General features: G+C 40.0%; 1 protein-coding gene across 4 annotated transcripts in view; it reads left to right on the top strand.

Annotated features, from left to right (window-relative positions):
* MAP7D2 (MAP7 domain containing 2) overlaps positions 1-22,225 on the top strand; it is a 102,437-nt gene that overhangs the window by 61,948 nt on the left and 18,264 nt on the right. For 3 of the 4 annotated variants that reach the window (XM_075033417.1, XM_075033414.1, XM_075033416.1), the window contains exons 2-7: positions 2,040-2,117; positions 5,444-5,607; positions 13,470-13,584; positions 16,580-16,690; positions 18,000-18,122; positions 21,121-21,269. In XM_075033417.1, the coding sequence (XP_074889518.1) occupies positions 5,506-5,607; positions 13,470-13,584; positions 16,580-16,690; positions 18,000-18,122; positions 21,121-21,269 (600 nt within the window). In that variant the 5' untranslated portion in view covers positions 2,040-2,117; positions 5,444-5,505. Of the gene's footprint in view, positions 1-1,566; positions 1,838-2,039; positions 2,118-5,443; positions 5,608-13,469; positions 13,585-16,579; positions 16,691-17,999; positions 18,123-21,120; positions 21,270-22,225 lie in introns of those variants that run through there. The other variant, XM_075033415.1, reaches the window with a different exon arrangement.

Raw genomic sequence — 22,225 nt, 5'->3', positions numbered from 1 at the left:
TGAGAGTCAGTGCAGGGTTTTGTGAACATAATCCATGGACGTGGACTGTCTTGCTGTTCCTCTCCCCATCCCTCCAACTTATCCCCATCCTGGTTTCCATTCTTCAGGTTCCACATCTCCATCTGAGTTGCATCCCTTGCTGCAGAAGACCTTAGCTCCTGCCTCTGGTTGCCTCTTTCCCTTTCTCCAGCATCGCCTTGCTCCCAAGCTCAATCTTCCCTCTTTGGGCTCTTGATCCAGTCTTGATCTCGCCTCCTCTGCTGCTTCTAGCCTAAATTGTAGGTTTCGTGCTCTTTTGACTTTTAGATCACTGAAAAACTTTCCGTTGGAGCTGTAATTTAGCTATGCTGACAATAGGACTCCCCTTCTTGACTTCTTATTGCAGGCCCCTTCAAAGTAGTTGCAAACCTTCGCTATGGTTGCTTTACTGAGCCGCCTCCTCTTCTCTCCTCCCTGCTTGTCAAATCTGACAATAAATGGCAGCCAAGCGAACAAACAAGCAGGCTAGTATGGAAGTAGGATGAGTCTTTGCTAATAAATAGATATGTATTTGACCCACAAATTCTAGTTGTAATTAACCAGCTGGGAGCTATAATCGCAATTTTCCAGAGGCCTGGCTGCCGTCAGGTAGTCGCCGTATGTGTGTGCAGAGGAGGATTAGAGATGGTGTTTGAAGGTGCTGCTGGGGGAAAAAGCAAGCTGTTGTTCTAATGGGAGACAGCTGAGACCTGCGTTTTTCACCAGTCACGAGGGACCACCGAGGCTGGTTTTCATTCTTCCTACAGAACCATGCATTTTACAGAACTTGCTACGCAGAACCTTTGCTCCCGCGGGCAGGATGCCCTCGGAGAGGAGCCTGCAAGTGTGGCTTTTCGGGAAGAGAGTCGTGGTTACAGTCTAAGTCACTTTTCCACTCATATTTATCTGATAAAATTAACAACTGCAGTTCTTAGAGCACAAGGGAAGGGGACTTAATTATAATTCAGTAACTCAGTAGGGAGCCCAAATAATGATTGCAAAGGATGTAAACGGTGCTGTGAGACGCTGCGCCTGTTTGCGCTGCAGCCCTGCTAAGACCCCAGGAGATCCTGAAAACAAAGAGAGAAAGGAGGGCACTGGAGGCCCCGTCAGCTGTTTTGGAAGGACACCATTCTCTAGCTGGTCTACCGAGTCACTAGCTGGTGAGCTTACCTGCAGTATTGCAGAAGGTCCATCCAAGGTCCATCTGGCTCCTCGTTCCAGGGCACGCAGGCAGGTGACCCTGCAGTACCTCGTGTGTCACGGTCTGCCTGCCTGCCTTCTTAAATTGGGCTTTTCGGTGGCTCATGCTGTGCAAAGAACTGGGGTGTCTGGATCCAGGTACAAAACATCCGTAGGCAACCTCCTCCCAAACAAGTAACCTGCTTTTAGATGCCAACCCAAGGAGGAAACAAAGTGTTTCCTACTTGGAAAAGAGGGCAGGAGGGCTGCTGCCTCCGTAGCCTCATCCAGCACTAATTGCTGGTTGCTGAAACGAGCTGGTGCTGGTGGTTTCCTGTGGGCAAGGAAGCTGTGGGGCTGTGTTAAGCCATAAATATGAAGGCTGGGACTCCACATAGCATTAGACTATGAGAGCTGCATACACCTTTTACTGCTTTCCTGAACTACCTTTTTCTTTTTTAGCCAAAAACTTTAAAATGAGGTTATTAACAAAGATGAATACATGTTAATTGCATCCTTATGGTTTTTCTCAAGAAAGTTTTAAATTTTGAGACAAGCACTAACAGCATGCTTGTTTGCTCCAAGAAGAGGAGTCAGGCATTTACACTGAGGAACTCTGCTTGGAGTTCGGCAGTAGGTAGGAGACTGTGCTCAAGATGTAGCCAAATCCCAGCTTGTTAACCTGCCCACATACAAGTGCAAAGTCGTTTTTGTTGTTGGAGCTGTTAAACGCCATAGATTTGATTCATTTTTTGTGGATTTTTTTAGTTCTTTTGGATGTTTCTTTAGTTTTACTAACACTTCTTTAACACTTTTTTTCCCTCTCTCTCTGACTTCAGCCATTGATGGATTTCTAAAAACCGATGAAAGACAAAGACTGGCAAAGGAGAGAAGAGAAGAAAGGGAGAAATACCTTGGTAAGATGGCAGGAGGTGTATGTATTATTTATGTATACGTGTTATAGGCTTAAGTTACTAACATGACATTTTTTCTGTTCTGAATTTTAAACGTTGTGCTTTAGTCTGTTCCTAGTCTTTATGGATTATATTACTACATTTAAATTAAATAATAAACATTAAATTAATCTGTCTTCTTTGATTTCCATTCGAGTATTTAATATTCTATAGTTACAAGTTGACTTTCTTCTTTGATCTATTTACTTTTGAATATAGGTTTATGTGCAAGATACTGACTGTTAGGATTCTGATTTGTAAAAATACCAAATAAGCCTTGAATAATATTCAGGATAATATGTAGGATGATTTGGTGAAACAGCCTCAATTTTAGTTTATTAAGTTTTAGCCTTATTAAGAGATATCGTAGAGTTGTTATGTATGACATAAAGCAGATACTTTTCCATAAGTTTTAAAATGAATAATTTTTCAAGAGAATGAGAAAAATTATTAATTCATTTCCTGAATAACATAAGCATTGTTTTCAGAGTTTTTTAAAAAGTCAGTTGGTTTTAATCTACTAATACCTCTAGGGAAATGTTGAGGAAATTGCAAATTATATATATATTAAATAAATAAATAAGGGGTGTGTGTATGTATACAGAGTTAATTTCATACAGATATATGAATGGAATTAACTGTTCAAGATTTGTTTTGGACTTTCTATATATGTACATACATGTGTGTGTATATATTAAAAAAGATGTTGGACAGTTAGCTTCACTTTTCCTCATTGTAATAACAAGAAAAGCCAGTAGCACTGTTCCTTAAGGTTACCTGACAATACTTATCAGAAGGAATTGTCAGTGTTTTATGATTTTGTAGAATTTAAGCTAGGTGTATATTTTGAGGAAGTGTCAACTAAAACAGTATGGATACCTGTGAGAAGAATCATAGGAAAATACTGTTTTTCTTGCAATAAACAAACAAACAAACTGTTGACCATTTCTTGGCAAAACCTGAGGCTCGAGACCAGTGACTTGACATTTTTTAGTACCATGGGCCTGGTGAGCAAGATCGCTTTTGGTAGTTCCTGTGAAAATCTGCTGGTGTTTAGTATTTAATCTCCCCAGAGGTTCTGTCTATATGGGGTGTGCACCAGCCTGAGCTGTAGCTCTCACCTCTTCCAGGTATACTCAGTCCAGATTATCTCTTCTGTCCTCTTGATTATCTGGTTCCCAGGAAAGTGACATGATGAGTAGATTGGAAAGGACTTGGATTAAAAAGTAGAAGAGGAGATGAGGGGGGAAACTGAAAGCTGGAGAATCTGGGAGTGGTTGGCCCAGGGGATTTGGAAGGTGTTAGCTGCAGTTCTTGTCCCCAGACGTCATACCTGCCTTCTGGAAACACATTTTTTTAGGGTTAAGACCATTTCTAGAATGGGGAGTTCTGGGTTTTGGTCACAGTTTGTCTGTGGCAAGTTTCTTCTAGAAGTTCAGAAAAAAGCAGTGAGTTCCCCAGGAGGACAGATCTTTATGGAGCCAGCAGGTACTTTGCAGCAATACAGAATAACCTTTTCACCAAAGCCAGAACTCATTAATCAGTGCTTTAGTATCCCTAAATTAAGGAACAGGAATTGTATGTTTGATGACGGAATGGTTTGCTTCTCTGTCCAGAACCAGTCCCAGGTTTCACCTCCTTACTCAGAAGGTAATCTTGCTACAATCTCTGGACACCTCACTTTATTTTTGGTTTTTATCAACTCGAGCATGCTGTTTTCACCTGCTCTACCTGGCGTGGCTAGTAGTCATTAACAATTAGCAACTGGTCACTTGTCTTCCATGGTCTCCGAGGTAACTCTTTATCTGTTGACAAGTCTGATTCTTCATGTGTACAAGTCCAAGCTCAGCTCCAGCACTGACACCCCTCTCATGCTGCCCTGTCCTGTGGTGGGAGGAATACTGAATTTTCATAAGGCAAAAGGGGAAGACAGCATCAACTGTATTTCTAACAAGAATAAGGTAGAAGGCATTCCATAATGCAGGTTGGATGCGAGGGAGAAGTATTTTAGGAGGATCCAGTATTCAAGGGAAAGAAATGCAACTGTTGGAAAAGGATCTGGTGTTGGAGGGAGTCTGGCTTTAAACCACGGGCTTGAGGGTGGAGTGGTGCTAAGAGGGGCTGAGGGTCATGGCTGTGGTTAAAGAGCCTGGGGGCAGGAGCTGGGGGAAAAAGGGCTCACCTTAGAAGAGGGAATTGAGATGGCTGGGCAAGAGCCTAGGACTGGTGGGAAGATACTGAGAGTGAGCTAGAATGGTAAAAATTTGTTGTACAAGGAAAAAGGAACTGAAAAAGCAGACTGAGGCTGAATAGCTGAGCAGGATGAAGGACTAGCTCTTGTATAAACAGTGTTAATTCTGGCTTTCCCTAACTTTCAAGTTCCTAGCCTGGCAACTCTGAGAATATTCCTTCTTTGATATCGGCTGTATGTATGTTGGTATGTGACATTACAGGCTTGCGTGTATGTAGGCATGCTTACTGAACTCCTCTTTCCTGCCTTTTTATGGAATACACTTGCATGAGAAGTGGATTTTTCCTCATCATTTGTCACATTAACTTCTGCTACTTGTTCTGCTATGTAAACCTGAAGCAACAGTCCTGTATGTAATGTTGCAGTCTGAATTTCTGTAACAAGAAGCTAATGTTTTGAGAAGAAGATTATGACTCCAGTTGGAATAAGCAACTGGGCAAACCCTCAATAACGGAAGTAATTTTTTTTTTTTCATGCAAAGAGGCAGAAGTGGATAACGATGTAGCACCAAATTGTGAACAGAATGGTGTATTTCCAAAGCTTCATAGCAAGTTTAGCTTATGTTGTTTTCACATATTTATTTTGAAGGCAGCCCCATAATGAGAAGCACAGTTCTAAAGAAATTCCAAGGGCTTTTGCTTCAACATGTATAACTGATTCACTTTAAAACCTACTGGGAACATTTGTTATATCCAAAAAAAGAATTTGGCTTTAAGCTACAGAGGGATTTGAAACATTAAAAAAAACAAAAACCAAACAACAAAAAAAGAGTTGTTAACTATTCTGTACACTGTTTTTACATAGGTGAGGGGCACAAACCATCACCTTGTGTACAAAGGGCTTCCCTATTTATTTATTGAGCTAATCGCTTGGTTTACTAATCATTCCAGCACTTCTGTGCACTATATTTTTTATCTTAGTGGACTAAAACCCTGTGTACTTGTATTTGTTGTTTTACTCTATTGTGCCGTGTTATCAAATAATTTTAAAGCAGGAGTAAATTTGCATAAAGTGAAATGCACCTTTTTGTCTGCCTAAGCTGCTAGGGAACAGCAGATACTAGAGAAGGAGAGAAGAGCAAAACTTCAATATGAAAAGCAAATGGAGGAGCGATGGAGAAGACTGGAGGAACAGAGACAGAGAGAGGAGCAGAAGAGAGCAGCTGTTGAAGAAAAACGGAGACAAAAGCTTAAAGAGGAGGAGGTAAGGTTCACTGCAAGGTGTATGGCAGAGCAACTCTGTGTGGTAGCATTAAACATAGCTTAATATTGACATGCATTAAATGTTGATTTCTTTTTTTGGCCCAGAGACTTGTGGGCATTACTTTGGGAACTGCAACTGCACATCACCATAGCTATAAATACTCTATTACTGCTTGCATATCAAAAACATTTTCCAAAGCTTTTTTCTCTCTTTATTTTTGTCTGATCTCATAGAATAGTCATCTACTTATGCTCACATATCTGGGACTCTGTCAGACGATAAAGCACCAGCTTTCCAGAACGTAGCTTTTAAAGATGAGTGTTTCCATAAACTGGCAAGATTTTTCTTACTGTTTTGTTTACTGTCCATGAAACTGAACTGTTTATGAAAACGTTTTGGTTTTCCTCAGTAATATAAAATCAGAAATTCTTACTTAAACCAGTGAAGAATCTAGGTTGGTTTAAAATTCTAGCACAGAACAGAATTAACAACGTATCTTTTGAAGTGTCTTCATACCCTTCCTCTCTTCTACTCTCCCTGCTGAGATTGCTTAACGTTCTTTTTCGCTCCAGTGAGTCCGATTTCTGATGCGGATCTCTAAATGCAGTGTGCGTGTGTGTGTGTGACTCTCTGCGTGACATTCTGGAGAAAACACTAGCACTGCAACTGATAAAGAATTAATGATTTTTGGAAAAGGGGGCAGTGGGGTAAAAAAAAAAAAAAAAAAGGCCAAAAGAAGATATTTCCCTAGTTCCTAGATAAAAATACTCTAGAAAGCTACAGTTATTAACCTTCCTTTTTTTTCTGCCCCCCATCTTTTGATCAAAATATCCTTTGCAAAAGAGGTAAAACACTTCTGCGTGGGATCAGAATAACATACTGCTGTCCATTGAAATTTTTTTGTTGTTTGATTTTTCACTTTAACCTGAAGAGAATATTACATCCTGCCATTCCTCTTTGAACTGTAACATACTGATTGTGGTTTCTGCATAATAGCTGAAAATTCATTTTAAAATATTTTGTCATGTGTCTTGTTTCAAGTTTTGGTAAGAAAAATGGCAAAACCAGAAACAAATGTTAGGAGATCTCTCTCCTTCTGTGGTAACATTATTGACCTGACGTGCTCCTTCCCCAGCATTTCCTACTGTAATAACCTTTTGTAGCTAAGCAAAATCGACCTCCTTTATGGGAGCTGTCAGGGTAAGTGGTGAGTACAGAAACTTCCAAAACCCTATCCTCAAAATTTGCACCAGAGCGGGAGAGGTGTGGGAAGAGTGAGCGACCGCCTGCTTTGCTTTCCCTGCCTGCATGGTTTGCCTGTGCTGGAGAAATCGGAGCAGGGTTGTCGGACGTGAGAGAGGCTGTGCCGGCTCAGACCCAAAGGTTTGCTCAGTGGGGACCCCGTCTCCTGTAATGGCCTCCTGCACTGGCCCAGAGATGGGCATGAGAAGAGACTGAGCACGCAGTGATGTTTCTCCCAAGTATCAGCGAGGCTGTTACAGCTCCCCAACGCCCCGTACAGGTGATGGGAGACTTCTCTCGTGGTGAGAGAAAGGCTTGCTGCCTCCAAGTGTTTGGTCCTGATAGGAATACTACTCCTAGCTCTGCTCACTGAGCTGTCCTTCAAGGTTAAACTGTCGTAAACCTTTCAGAAGCCAAGGCAGGTCTGGCTCCTTTCCCTTTCCTTTCCCCCCTCTGCCCAGGTTGAAGAACCTGAGGGAAGGCTACATGGGCAGGAGGACAGGAGAGGATGCTTGTTTGGGGATGATTAGACCTGGTGGGAGGACAAATCTGGGAGCCTCTGAAGGAGGGGGAGGGTACATGGGGGAGTAATCTGTAGAACAGGAGAGGACACGGGAAGAAGGAAATTGGGAAAAGGAGACACCAGCACCTCCTGGCTTCCCTTCATGGTTACTTGTCATTACCTCATTTCTCAAATTCCACTTGAATTGTACTAAAGGATCTGCCAAATCTGCACTTGCCCCCCCCCCCCCCCCCCCCAACTCTTCTGACGAGCCCCTCAAACCCTCTATGTGTAGTAGCAGTGGAGTAAGGATGGTGGTGAAGTTGCAGCTCCCGGGGCATTGGAAGTTACTGCTCCTGAGTCATTCTGGACATTTGAGGCCGCCTTTACTGGAAGAACTTTGAAACCCATATTTCCCACACCTGTATTTGGGGAAGGCGGTGCCCTGGCCAGTGAGCCAGTATACAGCAGCATGTCTTCAGTGTTTCTCCTTTTAATACTGGTTTGTGCTGGGTGGGGACTGGAGCACCCATTTTACCTTCTCATCAGGTGTCTGAAGGGCCAAGTAGAAGGATTTTCTTCCTTGCTCCCTGCCTTATTGGTTGTCCTTTATATCTTCCTTAAGTCTTTTTTCCTTGCTTTCTAACACAGCAGAAGGCAGTGCATGTTTGTGATAGGAAGAGGTTATATAAATATCTCTCTAGAAAATATTGTTGTTGCTTCTCTAAGAGTTTTAGAGAAATTAACGGATCTTAAACTATGGGGCTTGTTGGCTTCCTACATCGGAGCATCCCCTGCTTGGCTGTTTTGCATGCAAAGGACTTCTCAAAGAGGAATACTTTTTCCCTTCAACAATGCCAGATGAGAGATGGTGGTTTTAAAGTCTGTGTTGATGGGAATGGAGGTGTTCTGGCAGAGTTCTCCTCTGGGGCAGCTGGAGCTTGTTGCAGAGCACAGTGGAAGTGTGTCCAGTTCCTCAAACAGGAACTGCACCATTCTTACCTGTAGAGGTCTTCAGTAGCTCTTCCCTTTCCACCATATTACTTTTAAAGCTGCCTGCTTCCTTTAGTAAAAGCACTCCCTGAGCCTTGAGGAAGGAAGTGTGGTGGTGTGCAACAGAGGCAATTGAAGAGTGGCTTTTAACAGTAAGTAGCCAGTGGCTTTGGGACTGGATAAAAGCAAAGCTCATTCTCATTCAGTTAAAATAATTTTTTCCATTTCCCTATCTTGAACTTCCATGTGACTTGGAAATACCTTGCAAATAAATGTCTAGCTGTACACTGGGTATTGGGAAGTCTCTGTAGAAGCTGTGTTTTTCTGTTCCTGTATTCCATAAGACAATATGAGCATCATTTGTACAGGCCACGTCAAGGATACTAGTGCGAATAAGAACAATAGCATCCATCTAGTCAAAGATCCATTTTTAATAAAACCATCAGATTTATTTTAAAAGGAAATTGATAAAATTAGTATTGATCCTACCAATATACTGACGTTCAAATGAACCGCTGCTGGTGGACGGCATCAAATCTAATCCAGCACTCAGACTTGAAAGGTTGATGTAACAACTGCTAAATGGAAAAGAATATCCTGAAGCATTGGAGAGATTGTTTTGGTGCACATGCACTATTTGTAAAAAGTATGCACTTAAACACAAGGGTAAAAAAACTCTCAAGATGATGTAGCATTAATTACTTAGTGTATTGTATTTCAAAGTTAATTACTTTTTGAATTATAGTATATGGAAATAATAACTGTTTTCCAAACATACTTTGGCAATTCATTTACTGAGTGGAGTTCAGTTGCACAAGTAACACAAAAATTTTGCTGCAAACTGCTTGAGATTGCTATGCAAACAGTCTCTCAGTTTGCTGTGCGGTGGACATGAGGAGAAGAGTTTAGTCCTCATTACAACGCTGACTGTCCTCTGCTCCCCCCCTGCCGTTACTTGCTGCTGCTGCAGCTCCCCGTGTACCTTAATGCAGAGCCTTCATTTGTCTGATGTTGTTCTTTGATGCACACACCCTTAATATGCACCTGTCATTGTAATTGGTTGAGAGCAGAAATTAATTCTATTCAGAAAGGTAGTTAAATTTAAAAATACTGTATCGCTTTTTAATGTGTTCTTCAAATAGAAAATAACAGAGCTCTTTTGTTGCTATGTGGAAGAGCCACTCAAAAGATGAAGCCAACTGATAATATCAGGAAACAGTGAGCTGCTTGTATACAGTGCTGATGAATATATGAAGTGAAGAGGAAGAGATTTTGGGGGTTCTTTTGGATGTTTGTATTGTAGGCATAAGGTAGATTGTTTTACAGTTGTTTGCACAAATTATTTTAAGTCGTAATACTTGTAAAATTAATTTTTTTCCTTGTTTTCACATCTGTGTCACGTTTTACATAGAGAAAAGGAAAGTACTTCAGTCAAATTACTTGTATTCTCGCTATTGGTTTTTAGGTTTGTTTGGTTTTGGTTTGGGTTTGTTGTTTGTTTGGTTTTTTTTTAACTCAGACAGTGCAAACATTTGTTCTGTTGCTTAGTCAGAGGAGAACCTGGATGAATAACTATGGAAAGTAACATGTGTATCTTAGATACTAGCAGTAGATGGCTCTCTTTTTATGGTTTTACTCATTCTTAACTTAACCTACACACAAAGCTTGTACATAATAGTTTTTTGAGGAAGCTCACTGTATCTTTAGTGCGGAGATTATTTCCCCTATCTATAGCTGTTAAAGTTCCTACAGGAGAATCACGTGGATAGTTTGACATGTTTTTAAGAAGCTGCTTAATCTATAACATAGACAGGAGGGGTTTTGCACATTGTTTGCTGATGAAGGAATGCTTTGTCCTGTTGTTTAGTTTTCATCACAGACCAGATTATTAATGAGTTGTTTATGCTATGCTTCCATGTGTCTTATTGTTTTCTTTGGCTTTTTAGTTTTGTGCTAACTTAAACTGTTTTTTAAATAACTATCCTTTCTGTGTGAAAAATGGCCTTCATATTGTTCTTTATCTAAGCTGCATCTGCAGGGTTTCATGAGGTTTAATAACTATGTTCTATAGTGCTATAATGAAAGGCTCTTTGCAAATGAAAATAAAAGATCCTCTCCACATCATGTAATTGAAGATTTCAACCTCAGATTGTAGGTAGTATGGGCTTTCAAATATGTATGAAAAATAATTTAATTTCTTTAATCTATTTCATCATGCATTTTATTCTTAAAACAGCACTTTCATAGTAGGTGGTGTAAGTGTATTCTGTAGTTTGCAAACTACAGAATATTGCTGGTCCTTGCTCCAAGCAGTATTTAAAAAAAAAAAAAAAGGCCAAATATAAATCACATGGGTAATTGAAATTGACTGCTTTCATCTTATCTTTTGTGATTAATGTATAACAATATTCATTAGATATGGAAAGAAAGAAAGATTCTGTATCAGTGTATGCTTTAATGAGGAAGAAACGGGAGGGTGATTTTCCTTTGTAAAGAGTGCGAGTAGAAAGGTGTATTGGGGCAAGATGTGCAGTAGAAGAAAGTAACGAAAAGAGGCAGACAGCAGAGAAGAACTGGTGATGAAACAGGAGGTGAGGTTTGGAAAGAGTAAGTACAGAAAAGGGACTCTCAGAATTAAATTAATGTTGGGAGGTGGGAAGTTAAAAGCAAGAAGTGTGAACTTGAAATGCAAAGCCAGCACACACAGGTTTTAAACATGAAAATTGCATCATCAAGGAGCAAGAGAAGAAAGACTGTAGCAAACCAAGTCAGAGGGGAGTGACTTGGGGTTCCAGAGACTGGAAAATTGCATTCTTTTCATGCCCAAAGTACAGACAAGAAGTGATAGGATAGTCAAAACTGGGTTTTTTCTGTGCTGTTGCAGAAGAGGCTGTGCTTAAGCTCTGTGATGATTTGCGCATTTGCTCTGTAGGGAGAAAAGGGAGGAGGGAAGAGACAGAGAGAGCATTTGTGTGCCTGCCTGGACGCTGATGGCGCTGACTAGACAGAAGGGTGGAAAAAGTGGGGCATGGGGCGAAGCAGCTGCCTGCTTTCAGTGGTCTTTGCATGATGTTACCTGATAGACTGTGACCTAAAGACATAGAAGGGAGACAAAACTGAAGTGAGAGCTCAAAACACATGACTGAAAGATTGTCTTCCTGGAGATGGCAGCAGAAATTGTAACAGCAAGGTGGGTTACCTGGCTGAAAGGTAACAGGGGCAGGATTGCTGAGAATGATAGAAAGGGTATGCGAGAATTGCCTTTTTTTGCTTTTTGTATAGAGGTTAATATAATGGAATTCTTTATGGCACAAGTGATTTATAATAAAATTAAGAGAAGAGAGCTTAAAGACAAAAGGCAGTGGCTTGCTGTTGAAATTGATGGATAATTGGTGGCAGGGTTGGATGAGGTGGAAAAAATGAGGTCAGAAATAAATTACTGCAAGTCATGGTAGTAGAAGAGATTTTTGAAACACATGGAAGAGATAAAAGTATATTGCAGATGCCCTCTCATCATCTTCTGGTTATCTGGTGTTGTAGAAAGCCAGAAACCACAGACAGAGCCCCAGAAAGGTAATATGAAGTTTACAGGTACGTGCATAAAAGTTCCAGGCATGGTAGTTACTGGAGGTGCCTGATGTTAGGGTCTGATCTGCTGAAGGAGGTCCATCAGAGACAATGGGCTCAACATCAGTGCAGAGACTGAAGGAGACGTGCTTGAACAAAGACTGAAATTTCGTGGTGAAATATCTCAGGGAAGGGGAATAAAAAAAATCTAGTCCAAAGTCATGAATCGGTGAGAGAAAGTAGTCTGGCCAAGAGATGCAGGAGAGGTTTTCCACGCAGTTGATCTGAGCTACCAAAAGATATTGGAGACAGAGTGGAGGATTGATAGAAATCAAAGGGGATGTGATGTAATCACAGAAACCTGCAGCATCAAGAGTTTGAAGCGGATAGAGTAGGAGTTTTAGACTAGACCAGAAGGACATAGCAAAGGTAGTAATAGGACCAAAAATACTAATAGGATTAAAGGGCTAAAAACCATTGGGGCAGAAGTTGGAGGCAGCAAAAGTAGTCTCATCTTTCCAAGTAGGGGTTGGGCTGCTGAAATGTGAGGGTGAAGAGGCTGGCAGATGTGAACGAGGTACTGGGAGGAGGAAGGGAAGAGGGTGGTAGGTGATGGACCAGTGGGTGGGCAGGAACCAGGTTTTATCTGCTGGAAAGGAAAAAAAGAAAAAGTGCAGAGATCATTGCCACCACAACAAAACACTGAGAAACTAGCAGAGGGAGGAGGTGGGAACAAAACTGAGTGGAGGTCTTTGAGTGAGAGTTAGGAGGTGGTGGAGAGGGAGTAAGGTGACCATACATGGCTGTAAGTTAAAGGCGGAACAGGATTTGGGGAGGGAAAGAAATCTCCTTCTTGTTCTTCCCCAACTGAAAATCCTAACTCATCAAGTCATGGAGAAGAACATGGGGGTGGAGGGGATAAAAAAAAATCTCAGAACAACACTATCTGGGCATACACTAAAAAGAATACACAGGGGAAAAAAAATCAGCAGCTCTTAAATGCCTAGAATGTAAAGAACATAGTGGAAGAAAGGAGGGAGGGTTTGTAGAAATAAATAAATAAATAGGGCATCCTGCAAAGTAACCTACTTTGGGTTTGAAGTGATCATTTATCTGCGTGGCTAGGAGGAGCCACTGGCATTGCAGCAATTTAGCTGTGCTCAGAAAGGGATGGAAAAAAATCCTGAGGTCTGCATAGACAAGAAGGAGTTAATGCTTGTCGAGCATTATTCTTATACAAATTAAGTCCAGAGCACAGCAGCAGCCTCACCAGCAGGAGCAGATGCTAGGCAGTGATGCAACCTGTGTTATTTACTTAGGCCTCTGTAGTGACCTCAGTGGCTTGCAGACAAAGGATACACATATCTGGAGGTGGGTAGCATGCTGATACCTTCTTTATTCAGTCCTTTTTCTTTTATTGCAAACAAGCTCCTGTAATCCTCTTGCATGGAGCAACAGGGGAACTGTGTATTTTTAGCATGGTTTCAGAAGGAGGGAGAAAAAAGCCCCCAAAGAACTGATTCAGATTTGGTTTCTGTTTTTGTACCAATATAACCAGGAACGTTTAGAAGCCATGATGCGTCGGTCCCTTGAACGCAGCCAGCAGCTGGAACAGAAGCAAAAGCGATGGTCGTGGGGAGGAGCACTGGCTGCAGGCTCAGGAGGGAGAGATGGTAAGTGAAACAGGCTGCCTGCATTGCAGATCTTGAAGTGCAAAATGCATGAGGTTGTGGAGATAGTAAGGATGATGCATTTTATAGTTAGGGTGGTACTGTAGGGGCTGCTGCCTTGGGGTGTGAATAAATGCTTTGTAATTGCTTGCCAGGCTTCCTCTCTCTGATACCTTCTGGGGAGAAAGGTCACTCCTAACTTTAGGAATGCAGATCATTTTAATAGAGTAACCAGAATCTGTTTGGAGGATGCTAAATGCTAAAATTAAAATTTATGCTCCCTTATTCTCTTCCCCCGCATTGTCTTCCCATGCACACACACACAGTTAGCAAATTTAATATTCGGCAAAAGACTGAGTGCTGTCTAAGCCTTGCAAAAGATGATCTGGTTTTGTCTGGTCGTTCTAAAAACCTGTCAGGAATTTCTAGATGACTATGCAGCATGTGCAGTTTAAAATAGTTTGATTTTTTCCCAACATACTTTTTGTTGCTGCTCTTTTTGATTTGGCTTCAGAACAAATTCTTTTTATTACATAATCAGTCATGTACTGCTTTTATATTTCAAAAAGATGCATGTTTTCTGTTTTAAATCATATAATTTATTTAAATTTGTCAGGTTTGAATAAACTGATGCTATGGGGGAAAAATATCCATGTTTGGGTGATGATGAAATATGACAGTTACTCTCTTTTAAACAGTGTGCAAATATACTTAATTCTAAAAGGGCAAACTGTTTCACATCATAGTTTTCACAGTATGCCATCCAAAAAGCCAGGAAATTAAATATACATGATAATAAAAGAAGTCTTTTATAGTTTGAGAAGTAAACCAGTTTGTCGTTGTGATGCAGTTTATGCTTAATTCCAGGTCCCCCAACTTACTCAGTAATTTCTTTCACCTCTTTTTGCTCTGATTTCTCTGCTGTGTAGGTGAATCAGAAAATACCCCACCCCCTGTTCTAGGTTTAGCTGCCAACACCCTTCCTCCAGACCCTGTGACCTCTACTGCTCCTGCTGATTCCTTCAATGGTATTTCAGAGAATCACAGTACCATCATGTCTCGTTTATAACTGTTCTAATCACTGTAATCCATCCACTGATCTTGTCCTTCCTAACCACTGTTTTCTTATTATTTCAGTCTGGTACTCTACGGCATTACCCTTAGCGATGTGGACCAAATGTCTTTTTAATTTCCTTTTAATTTTGCCATGGTGGAGCAGTGCATGCCTCACATTCCAGCACAGTAGAGGCATTTCATGGTTTTCTCACTAACTGTAGACTTCTACCACTCAGATTCTCATCTCTGTTAATTCTGCGGGTGCTCTGTGTTTGTGTGTGTGAATATAATTACGCATATATTCGACAGTTCTAATGGACATGTGCAGGTGCTGTTGAAAAAAATTTCAGTTGCACAGTAAGAGAAAACGTGCTATGGAGACCATGTTTCATCAAAACAGTCCTCTTTTTCCATCTTTTTCTGCAATATTTTAAGAACAAGCAAATTTTGTATGAACAGCCATGCTATATTTTCAGCCTTCTGAAGTGGATTTTGGCCAAGCTGGTATTTGTAACAAGCTCAAGTAGTTGACTTTGTTTAGGCAATCGTGTTCTGTTTTCTTTTAAGTTGTTCAGGTTTGTTTGGGTTTTTTTAAAGTATTATTCCCATAAAAGGACAGTGAAGTAGACAAGTCCTCCAAAATTAAGAATGGATTGCATATAAGATTTCTAATTTTGATTGCAAATACACTTGGCATTTTGAAAACATAACACAGCAATGTAACACAAGCTGTGCTTTTAAGAACTAGGTTCCTTCTCTCGCCCCAAGGGAGGAGCTAGGCTTGCATATTACTCCTGCAGAATGCACAGTAAACGTTGTTCTGCCCACGATCTCGCAGAACTATTATTTCTGTGCAGACAGATTCAAATTTTTGTACTAATTGTTGCTCACGTACAAAGAGATTTGGATGTGCAACAAGATGTTTTGCAGCACACCAGCGTTATACCTGCTTTTTAAAAAAAGCAAACGTAGAGAATTGTTTTGTTTACTGTAGTAGTTGGAGGCAAATCTTGCAGATGTCACTGAGGCAATGCTTCGATGGATGTAACAGGGAATGCAGTAACTTAGGAGCTGCAGAATTAGGGTCACATATATGTCTAGTTGAAAACATTTTGGTTTTGAAAGAAATAAAATTCAAATTTAAGGGACAAAGCTTCTACGCTTTTAGCTTCTGAGCATCATGCAATGATTGTCATAGACTAGTACACTGTAGTAATACTTGAATAACATTTTTCTGTCATCCAGTTGAATAAATGGCAAGATAGGAAATAGGTGTTGTGCTCAAACAGACTTTGTCAAATGGTATTTCAGAAGAAAAATGAAAGTACTTGGCGTAGTACCAAAAAGGTTTTTTTTTGTGGTTTTTTTTGGGGGGGTGGTTGTTTTTTTTTTCTTTCAATATTCTCAAGAACAAAAAGATAAAGGCAAATGGCTGGTGCCAGATCAGTCATTAAAACAGTGAGTTCTCATCGTGCAAACAAACAAATGTTGGTTATTTAATTTTTGTATTAGAATAGTACCTCAGGTCTATCTGAGTTCTTCCAGACTGAAAGTTGAGGGGAGGGGGAATGGAGATGAGGAGCTCAGAGCTGTCATGTGTGCAGTTTGTTTTCTATAGGTAACTTTCTGCTTGTGCTGGTGTTGAGTATCTTGTATCGGAATGGCTTCACTCATTCAGACCTGGTACATAATTATTTGCCTGTGGCAGTATGAAAGATAAGCTGTCGTAAAGCTGTACTGTTAAATTCACAAGCAGAAAAGTTGCGTCCCAAAGCGTGTCTTATAAAACGCTGGTTGTCCAGCAGTCGGAAAGAGCTTATCTCATGCCTTACTCAGCACGATGATCTGTGGCAAGGGCCACGAGTACAAATGCAAGGTTAATTTTGGGAGTTTATCAACACTGTGATGCAAATACAAATATCTTCAATGCGTCTCTCTGCAGCATGTGACAAACTTTCAGCTTCTACAATGAATCTGCCAAAGCAAATGGAATCGCCAATCAGTAAGCGCCTCTCCTCCTCCACAGCGGCAATAACACATTCCCCCGACAGAGGCAAGTGAATATGCTGGTCTCCTACCAGCATAAACTTTCCTTCTGCTTAAAGCACTTCTTGTCCATATAGCTATGTAACTTGCTTATGTCTATTATTCAGAAGAACTCAAACATTTGAGGGGTTATAAGTTAATACAATAAAATAGTTCTGCAGCCTGTCCCCAAGACTGTGCTGTTCTGCTGCAGATCCTAGTCCAGCAACAAACCCTGTGGGTTTTTTTTACTGATTTTCCCCCCCCCGCCCCCCCTCAATTTTTGATACTCCAGCAAACAGGCTTGTAAGTACATGCTGTGACTGCAGCAATTTCCTATAACTGTACAAATAATGAAAAACAAGCAAACCAAACATGTGGCTCAACAACAGACATGGGATGTACTGTGGGCAGAAGTATGTCCGATGAGCCACCTGGGAGACTTCAATCTGGTGACCAGAGTTGTAGAGCCCTTTAATTTGATTTGAAACTCTGATCCATGAGAGGCTCAGCAAAAGATGATCATCTTGTGGGATTAGTGGTCACTGAACGCTACAGAGAGGACTGAAGGGTTTATGCCACTGTGAACTCTTTGGATTTGTTTGGTTTGTTTTGTGTGTCTTTTTTGACTTGTCCCCCTCCCCTTTTTTTTTTTTTTTAACTCTAATGAGAAAAAAAGTATTGACTGAAATAGATGACAATGAAGGCTTGTTTCTAGAATGAAAAGAGAAGGTAAATTTACTTTCATTTCTAAATTGCTTAATGAAAAGTCATCAATAGCTTTGAGGTTATTATGATAGATGGTTATACATATATGCATGCAATTGGAACATCTGTAAATACCTGTCTTCTATAGTTGACGCTTATATTTACGGAGTAGGAAGGAATGCAGGCATATTGTATAAATAAGACTTATATAATGTGGTGAGACTGCAAATCTTAACGCAGTCCCAGTATGGTTGGCACATTATTGAGTAGCTGTGCTGTTATACCAAATGTTTCACCTTTTCTACTGGGGAAGAAGGTAAACCTTTTTCATGCTGAGTCATGAAAGCAACCATTTTGCAGAATGGAACATGCCTCTGTGTAAGAGCAAAATGCAACACGGTCTTAACCCTACTATATTTATTGTACAGGTGGGAAAATAATTTAAAATGATGGAGAAACTAGAAACCTTTTTTTCAGAGGGAATGAGAATTATATTTAAATATTTTTTATCTCAAACATTTCAAGATTTTTTTTCATTTCATTTAATCATTTTGTTTCAGTTATTTTAATGTAACATTGTTTTATTTCTTTGCATTTTAAATTTTATTTTATTTGCTCCCATCCTTCAGCTCACCGCATGCATCTTAGTCCAATGGAAAACTTTATTGTTTCTCGACTGCTGACTCCCACACAGTCATCTTTAGCCAGAAGCAGAAGTACATTAGTGCTTTCTGAGCAGTACAATAATCCAGGTAAAAATGTGAATTACTCACTTTGAAACCGTTGAGGTATGGTTTTGGTTGCATTTCAGTAGTTGCTGAAAGAAATGGGGTACTATGAACCAAATGACAATTTACGTGATAGTACAGAATCAATGATGAACTAAATTGTTCATGGTGGCAGTGTATTTAAAACTTGAAAAAACACATCATCTTGTCTGTCTTGTTCTGACTGTCTTTTTAAAACAGAATGCCGTTTTTTAAAAAACAAAACAAAAAATTGAATTAACAAAGTCACTAAAACCTAAGCCAATGGAAAACTGAATAAATTCATTTAAGAAACAATTTTTTAGACCAGTGTGTGACACCTCTCAGAGGCTTTGATATATTATTGTTAGCCCCTTTCATACCCAAGTAGTATGTAGAACAAAAATCCCAGTGCACCATTTGAGCCTTAATTATTTTTACCAGGGTTCCAGTTCTCTGCTGTTAAATTACTTTTTGCCTTTAACTGTGTGACTGTATCTGTGGTTTTATATGTGTGTGTGTATACTCGTACAAAATGACATTTACTTAGAGGAGAAAACAGACGCTGATAGGAAGGTGTCAGTTCCAGAAATTATCGATCTTTAAGAAACAAAAAATTAGGGATGATAGTTACTGTTCCTATCTGTAAATGGCAGTCTAATAAAACCCTTATTTTGCAGACATCTACAAACCTCGTGTTTCCAGTCCTGCTAATACTTAGGCAAGTGCCAGACTTCTGGAGTAGTTTCTACTTACGAAGCAATACCTGGTCATAGTGTTTACTGAAACAAAGACAAAAGTTTAACAGCTGTTTTTACTTTTATTAAAAACAAAAAACCCCACCCCAAGCCCCACACCCAAATGCCTGTCTGCAAAAGGAAACATTTTTTTCAGGATAAAACGAGCTAGATGGTAAAAGGCTGATCATCTTTATGATAAATATTTTTATACACCATGGTTGAAATAGGCTCAGGTCCTGCATCTGCACTGTTAATACAAAGCTATTTAAAAATTCATTGCAAAGTAAGCCCACTTTCGTTTGTGCATTATTTCTTTGTCACAGTGCATAGGGACATTGATATTGAATAGCTCTAAAATGACTTCCATTGTTTCTACATTAAAAGCAGCATCTGTTGGAAGCAGAAATGTTGTCATACAGTACTTGGCCCATTAGAAAATTCCCTGTTTAGTGCTCAGGGATCAACTATCACTAAGACTGAACAAAAGCCAACTTGAAATTAGATCAGTATATTCTGCTTAAAATTTTGAGGTGAATTGCTGGGGCCACCTACAGATGTTGTTTTTGGTGTTGTATTTGATATTGAAGAAATCAGTAGGGACTTCCTTTGTCCTTCCTCACTGGTTTTGTTTGTAAACTCCCAGTTTTATTTCTCTCTTCATCACAGGATCTTTAAAGTAGCACGCTGGCATGTCGGACAAGGATACAATTTGGCCTGTAAACTGCTTTTTCCCTGAGCCAAAACAGGAGTGCTGATTCTGGGAACAGCTCTCTGAACTGGCGTCCTCTTGTCATTTCCTTGCAAGGCAATCGGGCTGTAGCACAGGTTGCAAACAGCGTCAATACTCAGAGCAGCCCTTGACGGTTTTGTCAGTAATTGCCAGCAAAAGGGTTGAGGGGCATCTCCCGTTTGTCATGTACTTCTCTCCGTAGAAGTAGCTTCCTGAACAGGGAAGAGGGTTCTTCCTTTTCAGGAGCTCATACTATGCCTCATGCCTTTATATTTGGGTCAAAATGCTGCTACTCCTGCATTTTCTGTAAGCTTAGAAGTTAGAAGCCTCAATTTAAGACACTTTCTCTAGGGCAATGCATTGTTAAGGTTACTCTGAGTCAGGATAGTCGGGCAAATAGCTGTTACTGGACACATATAATTAAATTTTTTTTACAGCTGAAATAAAAATACTTATTTAGGCAGCATTTAAGATTCTGAACGTTTTTCTTAATATTCAGTGAATTTTTACCAACTTGCTGGAAAGTCAGTCAAAGAATACACAGGTCCAGTTAAACTTAAAAGCATACAAAAAGTCTTCGTAAGAAATTTTATAGGACTGCCCCCAGTAGAAGAAAAATGTTGGAAATGTGAATTCCTTTACAGTTGAGCATAATTACTGCTTTTCCAAAGTCAATGTCCTCCTTGACTTCAGTTGAGTAAGATTGGAAACACATTGTCACATAGTTACATTTAGTGTCTGTCTTATTAATAAAGCATATACTTTGTTGATTTTTCTATATGTATGTGAAAGTTTCATCTTAGAAGGCAATATGAACAAAAATAGGAGTAAAATACTCCATTTAAAAGAAGTCCTGTTAATATTGGAAATAAAGAAAAAATACCTAGAAAGAGTTGCCCTGTAAGCTGTAATGCATGTGTCACACTCACACTTATGTCTACCACAAATAACAACTGGAACACCTACAGCAGCATTTAGTTTAGGTTTGGGGTGGGGTTTTTGTTTCTGGGGTTCTTTTTGTTGTTTGGTTGTGGTTTTTTTTTTAATTAAGTATTATTTTGAAAAGCAATTAAGGTATTTAGGAGCCTTTGCCATGTTCAGGCTTTAAAAAAAAAAAATTCCCTATGCTTCTATCACCTTTCCTGTTTTACAATATTTGTTCAGAAGTCACCCAACTAGAATTGTTTGATTACTCTTTTTATCATATGCAGAGGAAGCTGGAGTTTTCAGAAGAGAAAAGAATCACAATCATAGTCAGGTGATTCAAAAGGTATATGAGTAAGTGAGCAATACTGCAGAGATAATTAAAAAAAAAATTAAAAATCCTATAAAATGTTACTTTAGTTGAGGCATTTTTAGTAAACATGGGACCACGTTGAATGTGTTCTATAATGTGATCTTTTGAAACGCTTTTAAAAAACCCTTGAAAACTACCTTTGAACATTATAACATAAAAGTTTGCTGTTTTCTCCTCTCCTTTACTTCCACTGTCTGTGTTCCCTTTTGCTCTTGCTATTGTACTATAACTCTTTAGTATTCCATATCTGTCCTCGTGTAGCACCAGCTAGTCCTCTTAAATCTCCCTACAAGCCTTCCCCCAGCCGAAGCACCGACAGAAAGAAGGCAACTTCACCCTCCACTTCCGATGCCATGAAAGGGGCGGCTACAGCTGAAGTTACTCAGGTGGGGTTTGATTTTGCTCCTGGGTAAACTGATGCGGGTTCTGGTTGTTATCTTTCCCTTTACATTCATAAAAATAAAGTGCCACCCCTGTTGTAAGAAACAGCAGTAAGAAAGTAAGCCTTGCATGCATCTGTTGCTTTTGTGCTCCTGTTTAGCAGGATTTTAGTATCTTTCTCCTCCTGGGCATCCATGTTGAGCGCTGGTATTTGGAACAGCAGCACCTCTATTTTCAGGGAACTGAGATTTCTGGCACTGAAGTGTGTGTTTCTGGACTCGCCTGTAACTTCTGGGAATGGGGATGACAAATAGGTTCTCTCTACTGAGTATGACTATCCAGTCTTGCTGGTTAATTATCTTCACATATTTCGGAAACTTGCCAAGTATATTGACAATGCCTCTGTTTTATACCAATTGCGTAACTCTTTCTGTGGACATTTTTAATGCTGTTTGCTTGAAAGACGCATTATTGATCCACTGTAGTTTCCAGAAAAGCAAAGGCAAGTCACTCACTTTCACTGAGTCTACACAATGTAAGGTATGCTAGGGCTGTAAAATTCACATAAGGTCCTGTGTCTTGTAATAGTTCATCGTAAGGGGATTCTTGCCATCTAAATTAGATGCAAGTGAGAGGACCAAAGCTGGGAGCTAAAGATTTGTGTAGTGTCTGTCTTAGGTGTGATTCACAGTGTTATATCCAGCAGAGTTTCTGCGAGGTGCCTGTGTTCACTACTGATCATGTCTAAGGGGTGTTGCAGGAGCATTTAGATGATTTTGAAAACTCCCAGTGCCACCACCCCTCCCAAGAACTCTTGGAGAGGTTCTGATGTGGTGTTACTTCTCTGCAACTTGTATACTATGTCTATGCCAGACATGGGGGGGTGGGAGGTGTTATGTCTATGTAAAATAAAAAACTATTGAACCTCAGTTGTGAGCTGGTGTTTAAAAAACTTTTATCT

The sequence above is a fragment of the Buteo buteo genome, chromosome 8 (assembly GCF_964188355.1).
Source record: "Buteo buteo chromosome 8, bButBut1.hap1.1, whole genome shotgun sequence".
NCBI lineage: Eukaryota > Metazoa > Chordata > Aves > Accipitriformes > Accipitridae > Buteo > Buteo buteo.
Note: the sequence above shows the minus strand (reverse complement) of the source record. Positions and strands in the feature narration are given on the sequence as shown.